The sequence below is a fragment of the Lipotes vexillifer genome, unplaced genomic scaffold (assembly GCF_000442215.2).
Source record: "Lipotes vexillifer unplaced genomic scaffold, Lipotes_vexillifer_v1.1 scaffold496, whole genome shotgun sequence".
Lineage (NCBI taxonomy): Eukaryota > Metazoa > Chordata > Mammalia > Artiodactyla > Lipotidae > Lipotes > Lipotes vexillifer.
In genome coordinates, this window is record NW_006786690.1 from 5302189 (window position 1) to 5320460 (window position 18272).

Sequence of the window (18272 nt, forward strand, 5' to 3'; positions counted from 1 at the left end):
GTTAATGCCTTGGGTACGGGAGCCGGGACTCATGACTAGGAGGGACAGGAAGGGGGCGTGACAGCCCTGCCCCATCTGTGGGAGCCCCAGGGCCCAACTGGGGGCAAGTGCCCTCCCCACCAGCAACCCACAGGTGTGGGTCCGGGACACCTGGCCTCTGTGTCCTAGAAGGGACCCTCCTGTGGTCTTTATCTTGATCTTTCTTAATAAACGGTGCTATCCCCGCCAGGGCTGTCTCCTGTGTCTTTGACTACGACTGGACTCGTGGTACCTGAGGGTGGGCCAGGATGGGGCAAAGCAGGGCAAGTGACGTCCGGGAGTGAAGCAAGGCAGCTTCAGGGGAGCGAGGCCCCTACTCCCTGCCCTTCACTGATCCAGCCGAGTGCCAGTCACCATGCAAGTTGCAGGGTCAGCTGCCTCCTGTGGCCTTCACCATGACCCTGTGAGGCAGGAATCATCCCATTTTCCAGAGGGGCAGACTGAGTCTTGGAGGGTTATATGATCTGCGCAAGGTTAGACAGCCCTGTGGGGGGTGGGGGCAGAACCTGGGGACTGTCTGACCCCAGAGCCCACTCTCCTTCCTCTGATGCCCACAGCCTCTCTAAGGATGACCCCCTTGACCTGGCTCACTCAGCCGCAGGCCCCCAGGGGCCACCTGGCCAGGACGTGTGTAACAGATGGTGCACACCACCAGCCCCCCCAAGCCAGCCGGCTGGAGCAGCAGCAGCTCCTGAGGAGGCCCACGAGGCGAGGCCAGCGCCACCCCCGCGGCTGGAGGCCTGTAGAAAGACAGAGCACTCAGGTCTCAGCCTGGGCCAGCTGCCCCCACCCCTCACTGGAGAGGGGCAGGCGTGATCTCGGCGGAAGGAGCGGCAGCAGGCGATAACCAAGAGCCCTCTACCTTCCAGAGCTGCATCCTGTCGTGCAGGGTCCCGGCGTGCTGGGGGGGGCTCCTCTCAGCTGCAATCCCCAAGGGGCCCGCAGACCCGAGAGCTGGGGGAAGAGTCTGGGGCCCGGAGGTACCATCATCCGTACTCCCTTCGTGGCTGGGCACCGGAGAGGGACCGGCAGTGGCAAATAACGGCTCTAACACACTGAGATCTGCCCCTTGCAGGGTGTGATTATATCTCGTTTAATCCTCCCCAAACATCTTAGTGTTGGTATTTTTATTTCACAGATAAGAGAAGTGAGGCACAGAGAGGTTAAGTCACTTGCCCAAATCACACAGCTAGAAGTGACAGGGGTGGACTTGAACTCACAGTCTAGCTCCAGGGGCTGGGGTGGATGAATGGAGCTCCTTCTCAAGGAGTAATGCTGTATTGAGCATTTTCTCTGCACCAAGAACCATGCTCTGCGCTGGGCCCTTCACCCACAGGGTTTCACTTAAAGTTCATGACGAATCTGAGAGGTTAGGTTTATCATCCCCAGTTTACAGATAAGGAAACGGAGACATAGAGAGGTTCATTCTTCCACTCATTTGATGAGTATTTTTCAATCACCTGCTACTATACCCCAGGCATTGCTCTAGGGACTGGAGGATATGACAGCAAAATAGACAAAAATGCCTCCATGGAGCTGGCATTTTAGTGTGAAGCAACACAAAACACAAATTCTACCATGTGTCAAATGGAGATAGGTGCTACGAGGGAAAATCAAGCAGAGAAAGAGGGGCAGGGCACGTTGGCGAGGGGCAAGTTTGCTATTTTTCTTTTAATTGTGGTAAACTCTACAAAACAAAATTTACCATCTTAACCATTTTTAAGTACAGTTCCGTAGTATTAAGTCCATTCATATTGTTGAGCAACCATCAACACCATCCATTCTCAGGACTATTTTCCTCTCATAAAACTGAAACTCTGTACCCATTATTAATAACTCCCCATTTCCCCTCCCCACAGCCCCTGGCAACCATCATTCTGCTTTCCGTCTCTTTGACTTTGAGCACTCTAGATGTCTCATACAGGTAGAATCACATAGTATTCGTCCTTTTGTGACTGGTTTATTGCAGTCAGCGTAATGTCCTCAAGTTTCATCCATGTTGTAGCATGTGTCGGCATTTCCTTCCTTTGTAGGGCTGAACAATATTCCATTGTGTGGACATACCACATTTTGTTTACCTGTTTTTCTTTCAATGGACACAGGGTTGCTTTTCGTGTTGTTTTTTTTGGGGGGCCGCGCAGCTCGTGGGATCTTAGTTCCCCGACCAGGGAACCCGTGGCCCCTGCAGTGGAAGCGCAGAGTCCTAACCACTGGACCGCCCAGGGAAATCCCAGGGTTGCTATTTTTAAACAAAGGGGTCAGGAAAGAGCTCATGGAGAGGGTGAGGGTTAAGCCAAGACGTGCAGAAGGCAAAGGAATGAGCATGTGAACCTCTGGGAAAAGCCTTCCAGATAGAGGAAAGAGCTAGTGAGAGACCAGAGGCAGGACAAGACTGGAGCGTGGAAGGAGCTGCCAGGGGCCGGAGTGGAGGAGCTGTTGGAGCAAGCGAGCAGGTGGGAGGTGACGGGCCAGGTCACTCAGGGCCTGGGGGCCCCTGGGAGGCTTGTGTGGGCTGAGTGAGGAGTGAGGAGGGTCCTGCGCATGGGAGTGACGCGATCTGACTTAGTGTTTTAAAAAGCTCCTCTGGGAGGGGCTTCCCTGGTGGCGCAGTGCTTGAGAGTCCGCCTGCCGATGCAGGAGACGCGGGTTCGTGCCCCGTTTCGGGAAGATCCCACATGCCGCGGAGCGGCTGGGCCCGTGAGCCATGGCCACTGAGCCTGCGCGTCCGGAGCCTGTGCTCCGCAAATGGGAGAGGCCACAACAGTGAGAGGCCCGCATAACGCAAGAAAAAAAAAAAAAGCTCCTCTGGGGAATTCCCTGGCGGTCCAGCGGTTAGGACTCCACGCTTCCACTGCTGGGGGCCCAGGTTCAATCCCTGGTCCGGGAACCGAGATCCCGCAAGCCAAGGGGTGCGGCCAAAAAAACAGAATAAAATGCTCCCCTGGCAGGAGAGCTTAACTCCCTGCTAGTGTGTGGGCTGCGCGTGATGACTTCCTCCCAAAGAGGACAGTGTGGAGAGAGGAGACAGAGTAACAGCGGAGAAGCTGACAGCCTCAACCCGGTGACCAAAGCCAACATCAACATCCATGGACCATGTTGGGCAGTGATCGCGTGGGTCTGGCCTGGTGTGCACTTGACCTCTGGGATCTTCCTCCTCATAACCCACGACTGCAGTCTCATCATGAGGAAAACATCAGATTAATTCCGACAACACTGATGGCTTGGTTATGGGCTGAGAGGGAAAAGGCAGTAAAGGACCCCTCAACCGTTTGGGCCTGAACAACTGGAATTCAAAGCTGCCACTGAGCGAGAAGGGGACACGGGTGAGAAGCAGGACGCAGGGCAGGCTGTGGATCATGAGTTCAGTTTGGGGCAAGTTAGGTGTGAGACCCGCCTGCACAGCCACGTGGAGATGTCAGGTGGGGAGGTGGTTATATAACTAGTGTTCAAAGACGAGTCCAGCTGGCGATACGGTATAAAGGAGAAAGAGGGGGGAATGGGTGTGGCAGCTGGAGGAGAGGACATAGGGCCCGGGCCTCTGGGCACAGAGCACAGTGTCAGGGAGGACCCTGAGGAGTGGCTGGGGAGGGAAGTGTGTGGGCTCCCAGGACGCTGGGTTTTACCCCTCAGCCAGATGCATTTTTGCAATAAACAACCTGTGCAACAGGACATGGCAACCCTGACTGGGAGTGGGGCATATCCATATTCGTAAGGAGGATAATCAGGGGTGACCTAGTCTGGTCCCCTCTGTCCATCCACAGAGGTCATTCCTGGTTATGTCACTCAGTGACTCTATGACCTTGGGCAAGTCATTTCTCCTCCCTAGGCCTCAGTTTCCCCATCTATAAAATGTGGGAGTCAGGCTGGGTCAATGGTTTTCAAAGTCTTGAAGGTCAAACTCAAGTCTCTCAGTGGGACATCAGTCAGCCGCGGCCCAGGCCTCCCACGTCCAGTTAAGTAGAGCATCTCTCCTTGTGATGTCTGGGGCCTCTGCAAGCCTCTGTTTAGGAAAAGCTTCCACCACGACATTCGGAAGCAGCTGGATTAGATCACCATTTGAGCTCTAACATCCTCTGGTCCTCAGGCAATCTGGTCTGAATGGATTCCCCACTACTGTGCTTTGCCTTATCCTCTCCTGCCGCACCCATGCCTCCGGCCTCCAGCTTCCAACCCAGCTGCTCAGCAGGGCCCAAGCCACACCTGTCACTGACCTCTGCAGTTAGCTGCTGGCCACGAAGCCTGGTCAATGCCGACACCACAGTTGTCCGTGCCCAGGGATCGCACACCAGCCTTGGGGGGATGCACCTGTGGTTCTGACATCGGAAGTAGGCACAACAGCATCCTGGGGTTGAGAGGGGAGGCACGATGAGGACGCTGAGCACCGCAGAATGTTTGGCCCAATGGGGAGGGGATGCGGGAGGTGTGAGCAGGAGAGGCTGTCTCCATGTGCGTGCAGATGGGAGTACGGATGAGACAGGTGTATGATCATAAAGATGATGATGGGGATGGTGATGATGATGGCAGCTAACGTTTATTGAGCTCCTATTCCAAGCCAGGCGTGGTTCACATCCCAGCTCATTAAGTTCTCACATTAACCCTGTAGGGTCAATACTATTATCAATCCCATTTTAAAGATGAGAAGACCGAGGCACAGGGAGGTTAGGTCACTAGACCAAGGCCACACAGCTTGTATCTAAGCAGCAGGATAGGAATTCAGCCCCATGCTCATGAGCACTGTGGCACCCAGTGTGTGTGTGTGTGTGTGTGTGCACGCGTGCGTGCACGCAGCCTATGGTAGCCCAGCAACCTGAACACTCCAAACTCATCCCGGCTCGTGGCACTGCCCGTAACTGCATGGCTTGCTCCCCTCAGGTCTCCACTCAAATGTCATCGTGTTGGAAGGCCTGCCCTCACCTCCACGTGAGAACTGCACACCGTCCCTCCCCCACCACCCCTTTATCCGGATTTGGATTCCTCTGCAGCACTTATCACCTCTGCAGATTATGGATTTGATTGGTTCTTTGTTTATGGTCTGCCTCCCCCACTAGAATGTCAGCTCAAATGCGGCAGGGACTTCTCTTTCATTCACTGCTGCATGTATCCCTGGAGCCTAGAACAGCACCTGGCACAAGGGCAGGTACTCAATCTTTGTTAAATGAATGAATAGGCACACAGGTGAGAGAAGGGTATGACTTGGTGCACAGGGTGTGGCAGGCAGGTTGGCTTACCCAGCACCCCATTCTGTGAAGAAAAGCTGGTTCAGGAGGGACTGACCAATACCATGGCTCAGACGTGGACATGGGGATCAGAGCATTCAATTCCTGGCCCCGGGAACAGACACATGGCCCATGTGACTAATCAAATTTGGCCCCGAGGACTTTTGCTAGAACCATAAGAAAAGATCTTCGCGGTTCCCTGGCAGTCCATTGGTTAGGACTCAGCTCTTTCACTGCTGGGGGCCCACCTTTGGCTTAAGCCAACTTGACTTGGGGTTTTTTTCATGTGCAAATGAAAGTGAATGCTCTAATTTATAAAAGATGTGCAGGGTTAAGAGTGAATATCTATGAGAGAGAAAACACAAACAGTAATCCAAGTAAAAAGTGGTAAAAAGTGATCCAGGGAAGCCAGAGTTGTGACAGGGCTCGGCCACTGCCGCCTGCTTTTGAGTCCAATCCTGCTAAACACAAAGCAGCTGCAACATGCTTGGCTTGCACCTCACGGAAGGTGAGAAAGGGAGGGAGGGAGGAAAGGAGGGAGGGAGGGGTTGATTTCCAATTAGCCTGTGAGATCTGCTTGCAAAACAATATAATAGGACCCTTGGCACGCTACAGCCCACAGGAGCCAGAAAGGGGAACCCAGGCACCATCAGTCATGGCCCCAAAGACACACATGAGACAGCAGTGGGTGCTCTCTGACCAGCTCAGGTTGAAGGGCTGTCCGGGGCCTGGCATGTCGAAGTCCAGCTCCTGGTGAACCTGTGTTGGCTCTCAGAGGCCCCCCTGTTCTTGCCTTGAAGTGCTCATGTTTTTTTGGTTTTGTTTTGTTTCTTTGCAGTACGCTGGCCTCTCACTGTTGTGGCCTCTCCCGTTGAGGAGCACAGGCTCCGGACGCGCAGGTCCAGCGGCCATGGCTCAGGGGCCCAGCTGCTCCACGGCATGTGGGATCTTCCCGGACCGGGGCACGAACCCGTGTCCCCTGCATCGGCAGGCGGACTCCCAACCACTGCGCCACCAGGGAAGCCCACAACCCCATGTTTAATTCTCCAGTCTGGATATTTTGCCAGCGAGGGCAATGATGCTTCTCCGAGGTTTTGGAAACTTCTGGGCTTTGGCAGCTCCTCTGCTGAAACATCAGTGAATGTCTTCAGTCCTGGGGAAAACTGCTGGGACTAAAGCCTTGACTCAGTTGGAGCAGAGGACAAACTCTAGCAGTTAAAGTCCAGCTCCTCCACCTGTGAGCTGGAGTCCTGTGGCACTTCACTCAACCTCTCCAAGCCTGTTTCCCATCAATAAATATGAGGGTATGAGCACTGGCCCAGCAGAGCTGCTGTGAGAACAGATGGGATCTGGCATAAGAAGGGCCACAGGCAGTGCTCAATGAGGGATTATTATTATCAGTTCCCTTTCCTTGCCTAAGTGGGTTTCTGTCACTTACAGCCACCAGAGTCCCAACTCTCGGCCCCTCTGCAATCGGGTGGACCCAGGACAGAGAAGCCAGTGTGCGAACATGAGAGTGTGTGAGTTGCATGGCAGTGTGCAAAGTGGTATTGCGTACGATGAGGTGTGCATGATGTGAACTGTGTGTGGGAGAGAATGTACAGTATGCCAGGCCTGTGGGTTGGGTGTTTCAGTGTGTGTGGTGCAGGTGGGTGTGCCAGGTGTCTGTACAAGGTGTGAGTTGTGCACAAGTACAGTGTGTGTGAGTGGGATGGGTGCTGGAGTGTGAGGTGTGTGAGTGTGTGGGAATCGTGTGGGAGTTGTGTGTGAACAGGTGAGGGGCTGGTCTGTGCATCCATGGAAGTCAGGTTTATGGGGTTGGCTCTTTGGGTCTGGACCGCCCCTTACTGAAGCCCCTGACCCTGCCGCCAGGCCCCAGCCCCCGCCCTCTCTCAGGACCAGCCCGCACCCACCCAACCGGAAAGAGGAGACTTCGCCCACGAAGTCCACGTGGGGCTGGCGGCCTCTGGTGACCAGGCGCAGGCCCAGGAAGTGCCCGGAGGACGCCACCGGCCCAGGGATGGTCAGGCCGCAGAACCGGGCCCCCAACGCCCCCGGTGGGCCCTCGTAGAACTGTAGGTAGGACCCGGGTGCGCAGGGGTCCTCCGGCGCCGGCGCCGGGGAGGAGGTGTTGGGCGCCGCCGGGGTCAGGCTGTAGACCAGGAAGAAGCGGAACTGGAAGCGGATCCTGTCGCCGGGGGTCGCCGCCGGCATCCAGATCCTGCTGTCGGTGTCCGGGGCCGCGAAGCAGAAGCGGCGCGACGCGGAGTGCGAGCGTAGCAGCAGCCCGTCCGCCTGCCACGTCCGGCCGGCCGCACAGGTCCACCAGGTAGGCTGCGGCGAAAAGCACCGACCCTGGAACCACGCGGTCCCGTTCCAAGCCTGGCCCTGCCTTCTGCCCGCTGTGTGACCCCCGAGTGAGTCACTCAGCGTCTCTGAGCCTCAGTCTTCTTGTCGGGAAAATGGGGATGATTGAGCAATGTCAGAATTTTTGTGAGAATTAGAAAATGTAATTCAAGTCCTCAATCTCGTATTCAAAAACCCTAGGATGTGTTTCAGAATTTTTCAGATTTTAGAAAGATATATAATATGTTGCAGCCCCAAATGGAGTCTGCCGCAGCCCTCCACAATCAAACACATTTTCTAGAGCAATTGCATAGAACACTTACCCTAAGTAGGACAAATACAGACTGTAAACAGCCTCCTGTCAGTTCAGGTCAGGTGTTGCCAGTTAGTTAGCTAAGAACAAATTTTGGTTGTCAGAGCTTTTCATATTTTGTAGTGGAAACTAAAGGATTGTGGACATGTATGGGTTCAGTGCTTAGGATAGTGCCTGGCATTTAATGAGCATTACGGAAGTGTTATTCTAGGATGGGGGAGGGAATTTACTGGCCTTTCCTCCAGTGGTTAGGACTCCGCACTCTCACTGTGGAGGGCCCAGGTTCAATTCCTGTTCGGGAAACTAAGATCCCACAACCCTCGCAGTGCAGCCAAAAAATAAAAGGATGGGGGAGACACAGTTGGGCACCTGCCCAGCCAACAGGCATTCCGTTTCTCCTTGCTAAGAGAAACTTAATTCCCCTCAGTTATCAGAGAGCCCCCCTGGTCTTTGGCCTAAACCAAGCCTTGTAATCCTAATTCCATTTGCCAGGTTTAGGGATTGGCCTGTGAACTAATTCTGGCCAATGAGATTTAAGGGGAGGTTTGCTGAGCATTCCTGGGAAAGGTTTTCTTCCCTGATTTAAAAAAAAAAAAAAAAAGGAGGGAGAGCTGTGTGATGAGGAGCCCCTTTTTCTTCCTGCCTTTGAAAGCTATTGACTGAGGATGCGGTGCCCAGAGCTGCAGCAGATATCTTGCAAGGATGAGGTCATGAGAATTATGGAGGAGCCCTGAATTAACCATTTCTGCTGAATTAACCATTTCTGGACTCACCTATGGCCTCTCTTCTTAAGTGAAATAATAAATGTCCTTATGGTTGGTTTTTTGTTTTTTGTTTTTTGTGTTTTTTTTGCAGTACGCGGGCCTCTCACTGTTGTGGCCTCTCCCGTTGCGGAGCACAGGCTCCAGACGCGCAGGCTCAGCGGCCATGGCTCACGGGCCCAGCCGCTCCGTGGCACGTGGGATCTTCCCGGACCGGGGCACGAACCTGCGTCCCCTGCATCGGCAGGTGGACTCAACCACTGCGCCACCAGGGAAGCCCTGTCCTATGGTTTAAGCTCTGTTTAGTCTGGTAATTGTTACTTACAACCCAAAACATCCTCACTGGTACAGGGTTGTTGTGAGGATTAATGAGATAACGTATAAGTACTCAAACCATCTGATTTTTGTAAGGATAGAAGGAGAACGGGACGTGGCTTTTCTGGTGCATGGTAGGGGCACCAGTGGTGCTTGAGGACAAGCCGGGATGTGGGTCTTCAGGGGAGAAATTCTCCGTTAGGGCTCAGGATGTGGGAGCATCTTCTCATATCTGTGCAGAGCTACTAAAGCCAGAACCTGCCCTGGAGGCACATGGGACAGGCGGAGGTTCAGAGAGTGGGTGAACGAGCACCTTCTATGAGCTGGGCACTGTCTATGTGTCTTGCATGGTTTATCTCACCTTATATGCACAATAATAATAGTCCCTTAAGGCAGCGGTCCCCAACCTTTTTGGCACCAGGGACTGGTTTTGTGGAAAACAGTTTTTCCACAGACAGGGGTCGGGGGTGGGGGTGGGGATGGTTCAGGTGGTAATGCGAGCGACGGGGAGCGATAGGGAGCGACGGGGAACGACGGGGAGCGATGGGAGCGATGGGAGCGATGGGGAGCGGCAGATGAAGCTTCGCTCGCTTGCCCACCACTCACCTCCTGCTTTGAGGCCCAGTTCCTAGCAGGCCTCGGACTGGCCCTGGGGGTTGGGGACCCCTGCCTTAAGGGGCAAGGGGCTATTATTCTTTCCATTTTACTGCTGAAGAAACCAAGTCTTAGACAGTGGAAGCAGTAATGTCAAGGGTGTGTGTGTGAACGCAGGGCCGTCTGACTCCAAAGCCCACAGTGTTTCCCGGTGCCAGACTGCCCCACCCGCCCCCAGACACCTGCTTCTGGGTGACTTGGAGCTCCAGCCACCCAGAGGGGTAGGGATGGACTTGAGGGTGCCAGCCAAGACCAGGTACAGGGTTTCCCAGTGTCTCCCAACTCAAGGGATCCCAACTCATCAGGGTGAGTGCTGATTGAGGAAACACAATCTCAGAGGGTGGTGGGACCTGCCCCAGCCAAGCCACCTTGTACTCACCTGTGTGCAGAGCAGATGCAGTCAGGGCAGTTGCCCCCAGCAGGAGCAGCCTTTGGGGCAGCTGCAGAGGACAGGCTTCCTTCCAGGCCCTCCTGCACCCAGCGATGGGGAAGACCTGCTTTGGGGAGACTGGGGTATAGGGGCCTGGTTAGGCCAGTGGAGGGATTGGCAGGACACAGAGAGCAAGGGAGGCAAGTACGCCAGCTCCTCTGGTCTCTTCAGTGATGTTTGTGCTCCCTTTTCCAGATCCCTCTTCAGATCAGGATCGTGTCTAGAGTTGCCATGGAGATTTGGGGCTGGGGCTGGAGCCTGGGGAGAGAAGGCCGGATGTCTGCTCATCCCCTGCCAGACAGGAACCAGGAAACTCAGATCCGGTTCAGCCACAGGGCTTCTGGGAGGGGGACCCACAGCCTCAGAGAGCTGGTGCCTTCCTGGAGAAGTTGGCATTTTAGGGCTGAGCTTAAGGGAGGCCCAGGACATCAAAGGGCCTCTCTGAGGGCTTAGAGAGGCAGCAAGTGGTGAATAAGCACTGGCGCAGGAGTCTGCTCTATTTTACAGACAAAGTATTCCTGCCTCAGGACCTTTGCCCTCACCGTTCCTCCACCTGGGGTGCTCCTCTCCCATGGAGGTCCATGGCTGGCTTCTCCGGCTCACTCAGATTTCGAGCTCACATGTCACCTGCTCAGACCACATTTCCCTGACCACTTCTCAGTCTGAATTAGTGTTCTCCCTCTCTGTCACTCAGTCCCATGTCCGCGAATTTATCTCAGCACTCACTGGAATTACTTTGCTTATTTATATCTATCTTGCATGTATTGTCCATTGACCGCCCCCTACCCACTAAAATTGTGTTCTGTGAGTGTCTTGTTGTTCTCTGAAGCCCTAGGTCATAGAACAGTGCCTGGCACAGAGCAGGCATCCAGGAAATAAGAACGAATGTGTGGGGACTTCCCTGGTGGTGCAGTGGTTAAGAATCCACCTGCCAACGCAGGGGACACGAGTTCGAGCCCTGGTCTGGGAAGATCCCACATGCCGCCGAGCAACTAAGCCCGTGCGCCACAGCTACTGAGCCTGTGCTCTAGAGTCCGCAAGCCACAACTAGAGCTCACGTGCCACAACTACTGAAGCCCACGCGCCTAGAGCCCGTGCTCCCCAGCAAGAGAAGCCACCGCAGTGAGGAGCATGCGCACTGCAACGAAGACCCAACACAGCCATAAATAAATAAATAAATAAATAAATTTTTTTTTAAAAAGAAAAAGGATGAATGTGTGACGTTGAGCAAATGACCTCCCTTTTCTCTGGGTTTTACTTCCGCATGTGTAAAAGGAAGGGCTTGGGCCATTTCAGCCTTTTTCAAAACCTGTAATTAGTAGAACCATTTTTTTACAAAGGCATTATACATGGAACCTTAATATATAAAGCTGAAACTTTTCAAGTCTCAGTTTCCTTATCTGTAAAATGGAATAATGATAGTTCCAACTTTGTAGGTATATTGTAAAGGGTAAGTAACTTGATACAAGTGGGGTATCAAGTTACTTACTTAGAACAGTGTCTGTCACATAGTAAAGTGCACAATGCACATCAGGCTGATGATGACCCTTAATGTCATCATTATTACTTAAACAGAGGTCATGTATGTTTCAAGACGTCCCCACCTCAGACTTTGAGACACCACCTCAGAGTCTGAAGACTGTATGAGAAGGTTAAAACCACTGGCCCTGCTGCTCTCTAATGCTCTTCTTTCTGGACCTGACATTCGATGCAAACTTGATACCCCACTGTGTGTGATGTCCAAGGCTAGGCCTTGGGGGACTCCTTTGGCAGGAGTGGATTTATCACGAAACTCTTGAAGCTGACCTCTCTCCCTTCTGAGATGGACAACATTCTGCCTATGGAATGTGTATCTCTCTAAATAAACTTGATTTCACTTTAAAAGAGAAAGAAAGAAACTCGTGAAGCTTACACATCAGGACATATTATTTGCATGAGATTATATATTTTTATAAAATTTACAAAATTAAGGTATTTCAACAACAGTCAATTCAGATCACTGTCTCTTTCCACCCCAATCTCCTCCATTGCACCTCTCTTCAGATGGTCACGGGCATTTTTGAAATCTGGCTAAGGGGAGGTGGCTTTGGGTTTGGGTTTGGGTTTGGGTTGGGGGGGGGGGATAAAATTATGGGGTCCTAGCTCCTTCCAGTTATAGTTTTATTATTTCTAATAAGTGCCCCAGAATGCCTTCCAGTAATCCTCCTCATGCCCTCTATGCTGTGATATGTTGTGATATGAAGGTGCAGAATCAGAGATCATTCATTACGACTGGCCTCACTGGTGTGAGGGTATTGGAGGAGAAATAAGGTTTGAAACATATGAAGCCAGAAGCCAGTCTATGGAAAATCCTTTCAAATCTTAAAGCTCACATATGTAAGAAATTTGATAGAGGTTATCCCAAGTTTAACAGTCCTTAAGAGAATAAATAATCTTACTAATAACGAATTGCAAAGCTCAAGAAAAAAGTCTAAATGATCACTAATGAAAGACTAATTTTGGTCAATCATGCAAAAGGAAAGACTGACTTATCTTTCTAGTCCTGTTATAGAAAATATCATATAGTGTTGTCACAGAAATCATAAAAGGGTGTGCAGCCAAAAAAAGTAAGGAAAAAAGTATCATAGACGAGGTTTAAGCAGTATTTTAATTAAAACGTGCTATTATTTTAAATTTATATTGTTCATGGTATTTGTCAGTTTTTTTGTTTTTCTTTTTTATTTATTTTTGGCTGCGTTGTTTCTTCGCTGCTGCGTGCGGGCTTTCTCTAGTTGCAGAGGGGGGGCTACTCTTTGTTGCGCTGAGTGGACCTCTCATTGCAGTGGCTTCCCTTTGTTGCGGAGCACGGGCTCTAGGCACGCAGGCTTCCGTAGTTGCAGCACGTGGGCTCAGTAGTTGTGACTCACGGGCTCTAGAGCGCAGACTCAGTAGGTGTGGCACACGGGCTTAGTTGCTCCGTGACATGTGGGATCTTCCCGGACCAGGGCTCAAAACTGTGTCCCCTGCATTGGCAGGCAGATTCTTAACCACTGCGCCACCAGGGAAGTTCCTGTCCATTTTTTAAACTTTAGAAGTTGTTGGACATGGAAGCAACTTAAGTGTCCATCAACGATGAATGGATAAAGAAGATGTGGTGTATATACAAATGGAATACTACTCAGTCATAAAAAAGAATGAAATAATGCTATTTGCAGCAACATGCATGGACCTAGAGATCATCCTACTAAGTGAAGCATGTCAGAAGGAGAAAGACAAATACCATATGGTATCACTTACGTGTGAAATCCAGAATATGACACAAATGAACTTATCTCCAAAACAGAAGCAGACTCACAGACATAGAGAATAGACTTGTGGTTGCCAAGGGGGAGGGAGGAAGGATGGAGTGGGAGTTTGGGATTAGCAGATGCAAACTATTACATATAGAATCGCTAAACAACAAGATCTTACTGTATAGCACAGAGAACTATATTCAATATCCTGTAATAAGCCATAATGGAAAAGAGTATGAAAAAGAATATATATATATGTATATACATATATATATATATATATATATGTGACTCACTTTGCTGTACAACAGAAATTAACACAACATTGTAAATCAACTATACCTCAACAAAATACATTTTAGAAAAATAAAAATAAAAACTTTTGAATGTAAGAGTATTTGTGCTTCCTGACCCTGGAAATGTCAGCATGAAGAACTTGCTTTGAGAGAAAAATAGTATTAATAAAAGTGCTGTTTGGTCTAAAGCTCTTCACCCTAGTTAGCAAAAGGTGTGAATGGAACGGAATGGAATAAGTCTTCTGAGAAAGCAGAGCTTTTCTTTGGAGCTGTTTTGAAGGAGTAGTTGGGCAATTAGTACTTTTCTCAAAGATGCTAATCCTACTAAAACACTCTGGGATTTGGGTTTAGAACATCTTATTTTCAGGCTTTATAAGCAGTTCCTGTTTTCCACTGTAGCAGGTAGAAAGCTACACTGGCCTAATGGAAAGGCAGAGAGCATAATCAGAGCGTGAGGTTACATTTCACTGCCCATGAAGCTTTGCTATTTTGTTGCTCAAGTTCTTTACCTCAACTTTAAAAAATGAAGCATTATTATACTTTGTAAAATAGTGTTTGCCCCATGGTAAGACCTATAAGAAAGTTTACCTTCTGCCTCAAATATTGTAATATGCGTCTGTTATTCAGATGAATACATAGAACTAAATAGACATTTCTGTTTGTAAATAGCAGCAAATACACTGGTAGATGAAGTATGGAACCAATGAGCCAAATTTAAATTTTTTTTTTTTTTTCAGTACACAAAAGTGGTGTTGCTTTTCACAGTCAAACTAAACCAGTCAAAGTACCTTTTGTTGGTTTCTTAAAAGGACTAGAGAACAAACTAGTGTATCTTTTCTTTCTTTGTTTGTTTTGGCTGTGCCACCTGGCATGTGGGATCTTAGTTTCCTGACCAGGGACCAAACCCATGCCCCCTGCAGTGGAAGTGTGGAGTCCTAACCACTGGACAGACAGGGAATTCACAATGATGTATCTCTGAATTAAAAACTTCATGTATGTTTTAAAAATATATACTGCTGGGATTTTTTTCTCATCCTGAATAAATATTCACTTTCAAATTTTTTTGTGTTTATAATTTCATATTTTTAAAGAGGGCCGTCAAAGTGTCTATGCTTCAGGACCCAAATAACCTGGCCCTCAGGGAGCTCATAGCCTGGTAGCAGCTTCAGATTAAACAAATAAATAAACAAACAAAGAAAAAACAACCATTAAATAAATCCCAATCTTAACAGGAACATGAGGTAGCCTGGGAAGTCAGGAAATGCTTCCCAGAGAAGAGCATTTCTGACTTGGGCTCTGAAGGATGCATAGGAGTTTCCATGCAGAAACTGTGTTAAATGCAGTAATAGTAACTTCCTGGCCCCTTGACTGGGCTCTGTGCCTGAAACATCCCCACCTTTCATGAACTCCATGTCAACCTTTTCATATTTCTAGCAACCACTTCTTTTTTTTTTTTTTTTTTTTTTTTTTTTTTACTTTTGGCTGTGTTGGGTCTTTGCTGCACACAGACTTTCTCTAGTTGCTGCAAGCGGGGGCTACTCTTCATTGCAGTGCACAGGCTCTAGGTGCGTGGGCTTCAGTAGTTATGGCACGTGGGCTCAGAAGTTGTGGCTCACAGGCTCAGTAGTTGTGACGCACGGGCTTAGTTGCTCCTTGGCATGTGGGATCTTCCCGGACCAGGGCTCAAACCCGTGTCCCCTGCATTGGCAGGCGGATTCTTAACGACTGCGCCACCAGCAAATCCCTAGCAACCACTTCTTAAGTGTTTGCAACACTCCAGGCACTGGCTGTAAGCTTGTCACATGCTTTATCACACATAATCATCACAATGAACCTACAAAGAGGACACTCTTATGAGCCTCATTTAACTGGTGAGAAATCTGAGTGCAGGTAATGATAATAAATAAGGTTGGTAGGTAAGGGGGTACAGTATTCCCCCGGGTCCCATTTCCTAGCTGTGTAACCCTTAAGCAAGTGACTTAACCTCTCTGTGCCTCAGTTTTCTAATCTACAAATTGGAGACAATACTAAAGTATCCTACTGGATTGTTGGGAAGGTTAAATTAAAAGAAAGATGTAGGGCTTCCCTGGTGGCGCAGTGGTAGAGAGTCTGGCTGCTGATGCAGGGGACATGGGTTCGTGCCCCGCTCCGGGAAGATCCCATCCGGAGCCTGTGCTCCGCAACGGGAGAGGCCCGTGTACCAAAAAAAAAAAAGAAAGATGTAAATTCATTTTTCAAATACCACTGACCTCTGTGTGAGGCATTGGAGATACTTCAGGGAACAAAATAAACAAAAACTCTACCCTTATGGAACTTACATTCCAGAGAAGGATAAATGGGTAAAATGTATGATGTATTGAATCGTGATAAATATTAAGAAGAAAAAACATAAAGCAAGGCCAGGAGATGTGAAATGTCAGAGAGATGTTGAAATTTTGATAGGATAGCTTGGGAAGGCCTCGCAGAGAAGGGTCTTTTAAGTAAAGATCTGAAGGAGTGAGAGAGCCAGCCATGCAGTTCTTTGAAGAATATACTAGGCAGGAAGAATAGCAAGTGCAAAGGCCCTGAGGCAAGAGCATGCCTGGCACAAGCAATAACAGTGTGGAGTGAATGCAGCAAAGGGGAGAGTGATAGGAGATAAGTCAGATCACGTAGGGCCCTAGAGGTCATTGTAAGAACTTTGGCTTTTTCTCTGAGATGAGAACCACTGGGCAAGGCCAGATGCTGCAGGACCAGATAGGAGACTATTTTAATAATGTCTAGAAATGATGGTGGCCTGGGGACTTCCCTGGCGGTCCAGTGATTAAGAATCTGCGCTTCCACTGCAGGGGGCATGGGTTCAATCCCTGGTTGGGGAACTAAGATCCCGCATGTCACGTGGTGCAGTGAAAGACAGAGAGAGAGGAAGCGAGAGAGAGAGAGAGAGAGAGAGAGAGAGAGAGAGAGAGAGAGAGAGAGAGAGAGAGAGAGGGGGGGGGAGAGGGGGAGAGAGGGAGAGAGAGAGGGAGAGAGGGAGAGAGAGGGCTAGAGGAGGGAGGGAGGGAGGGAGGGAGGGAGGGAGGGAGGAAAGAAAGAAAGAAATGGTGGTGGCCTGGATCAGGATTGCAGTAGTAAGAAGTAGTCAGATTCTGAACGAACATACTTTGAAGGTACAGCCAATAGGATCTGTTGACAGATTGGACTTGGAGTGTGAAGAAAAGAGATGAGTCAAGGAGGGTACCCTGGGATTTAACCTGAGCATCTGGAAGGATGGAGTTGCCATAAGTGGGAGGGGAAGAACTGTGAGAGGAGCAGGGTTGGGGGAGGATGAGGAGTTCTGTTCACATTCAGACTGAGATGCCCATTTGACATTCCAGCGGAGAGCACAAGTGGAGATTGGATCTCCAAGTCTGGAATTGAGGAGGGAAGTGCAGACCGGGCATACAATGTTAGGAGTAGTCAGCACATGGAAAATATGTAAAGCCACAAGATGGGGCAAGAGAGCCACAGGAGTGAGCATAGAGAGAGAAGAGGAGGACCAAGTAGGTTGGACAGTGCCCAACCCTTCTGGGGTATTTAGCTGGTACGCATGGTTCTGGAGAAAATGTCCACTAGGGGGCAGTCAATACCAAGACGAGGATGAGGAAATTTGTGTACCCTAGAAACTGCCCCTGGGAGGCGGCAGTACGCCATTCAGCTTAGGGACTGGGGATGGTGGCAGCTCACCAAGAAACCAAGTACTCAGCATCTTGAGACTGAGGCTTTGGTCACTTCACTACATGTTCAGGTAACTCTAGAGAAGGACCATTGTCCCCACCAATCAATGTGCTCTTATTGTGTACAATGGGTCAGCCAAACTGGATCATCTCCAAGGGCTCTCTCCCCTCAGACCTTCCTTGCATCCTGGATATGGGCTGACATTCCTACATCAAGGCTGTCACATCTCATCTGCTGCATTCTTTATGCAACTTACAGTTTGATAAGCTACAAGTAAATAACTATTCATTGATGCCAGTTCCAAGTCTGGAGCTTTGAATACCTTCACTCCAGAAAAGCCCTGAGACAGGTATAATCATCTCCTTTTATAGACTAGGAAGCCAAAGGCAGCGAGATTAGAGGCCTTGTTCAAAGTAGCCCCAGAAATGGGAGGCAAAGTTAGGTGCCCATTTTCAAGGGGCTCCAGACCCCATTCTCTTCCTAGTATATCATCCCACTTTGACCTTGAGTCCAAAAGTACCTGGTCCTATACTAGGAGCTGAGTTAAAGAGGTAAAGGACACACCTCTGCCCTTAAGCAGCTCAGAGCCTAGTAGACACAAAAAACAGAAGTATGCTTCAGCATTATAAGAGACAGGGCCATGGAAACAGAGAGGAGGGAACACAGCCTGCTCTGGAGCAGAGAATACGGAGAACACTAAAACTAACGAGTTTTAATAAAATGAATAAATAATAATAATTAACATTATTATTAATGATAAGTTGTTCATAATTTATTGAGTGCTCTCTATTTGCCAAGGACTTTTGTCATGTATTGGCCCATTTACTCTTCACAATAGTGCCATGAAGAGGGTAGTATTATCATGCCCATTTTACAGATGAAGAAGGTGAGGCACAGGGGTGCTAAATATAACTAGGAAGTGGGGTAGCAGTCT

General features: G+C 49.7%; 1 protein-coding gene across 1 annotated transcript; it reads right to left on the minus strand.

The window, feature by feature from the left end:
• Positions 1 to 494: 494 nt before the first annotated feature.
• Positions 495 to 10657, minus strand: LDLRAD2 (low density lipoprotein receptor class A domain containing 2). Its single transcript, XM_007459311.1, is given in 10 exon segments — positions 495 to 523; positions 631 to 771; positions 902 to 947; positions 950 to 1086; positions 4251 to 4307; positions 4310 to 4381; positions 7169 to 7565; positions 7567 to 7589; positions 10024 to 10115; positions 10617 to 10657. Coding segments are annotated over 10 exon segments (1035 nt in total).
• Between the last annotated feature and the right edge of the window lie 7615 nt (positions 10658 to 18272).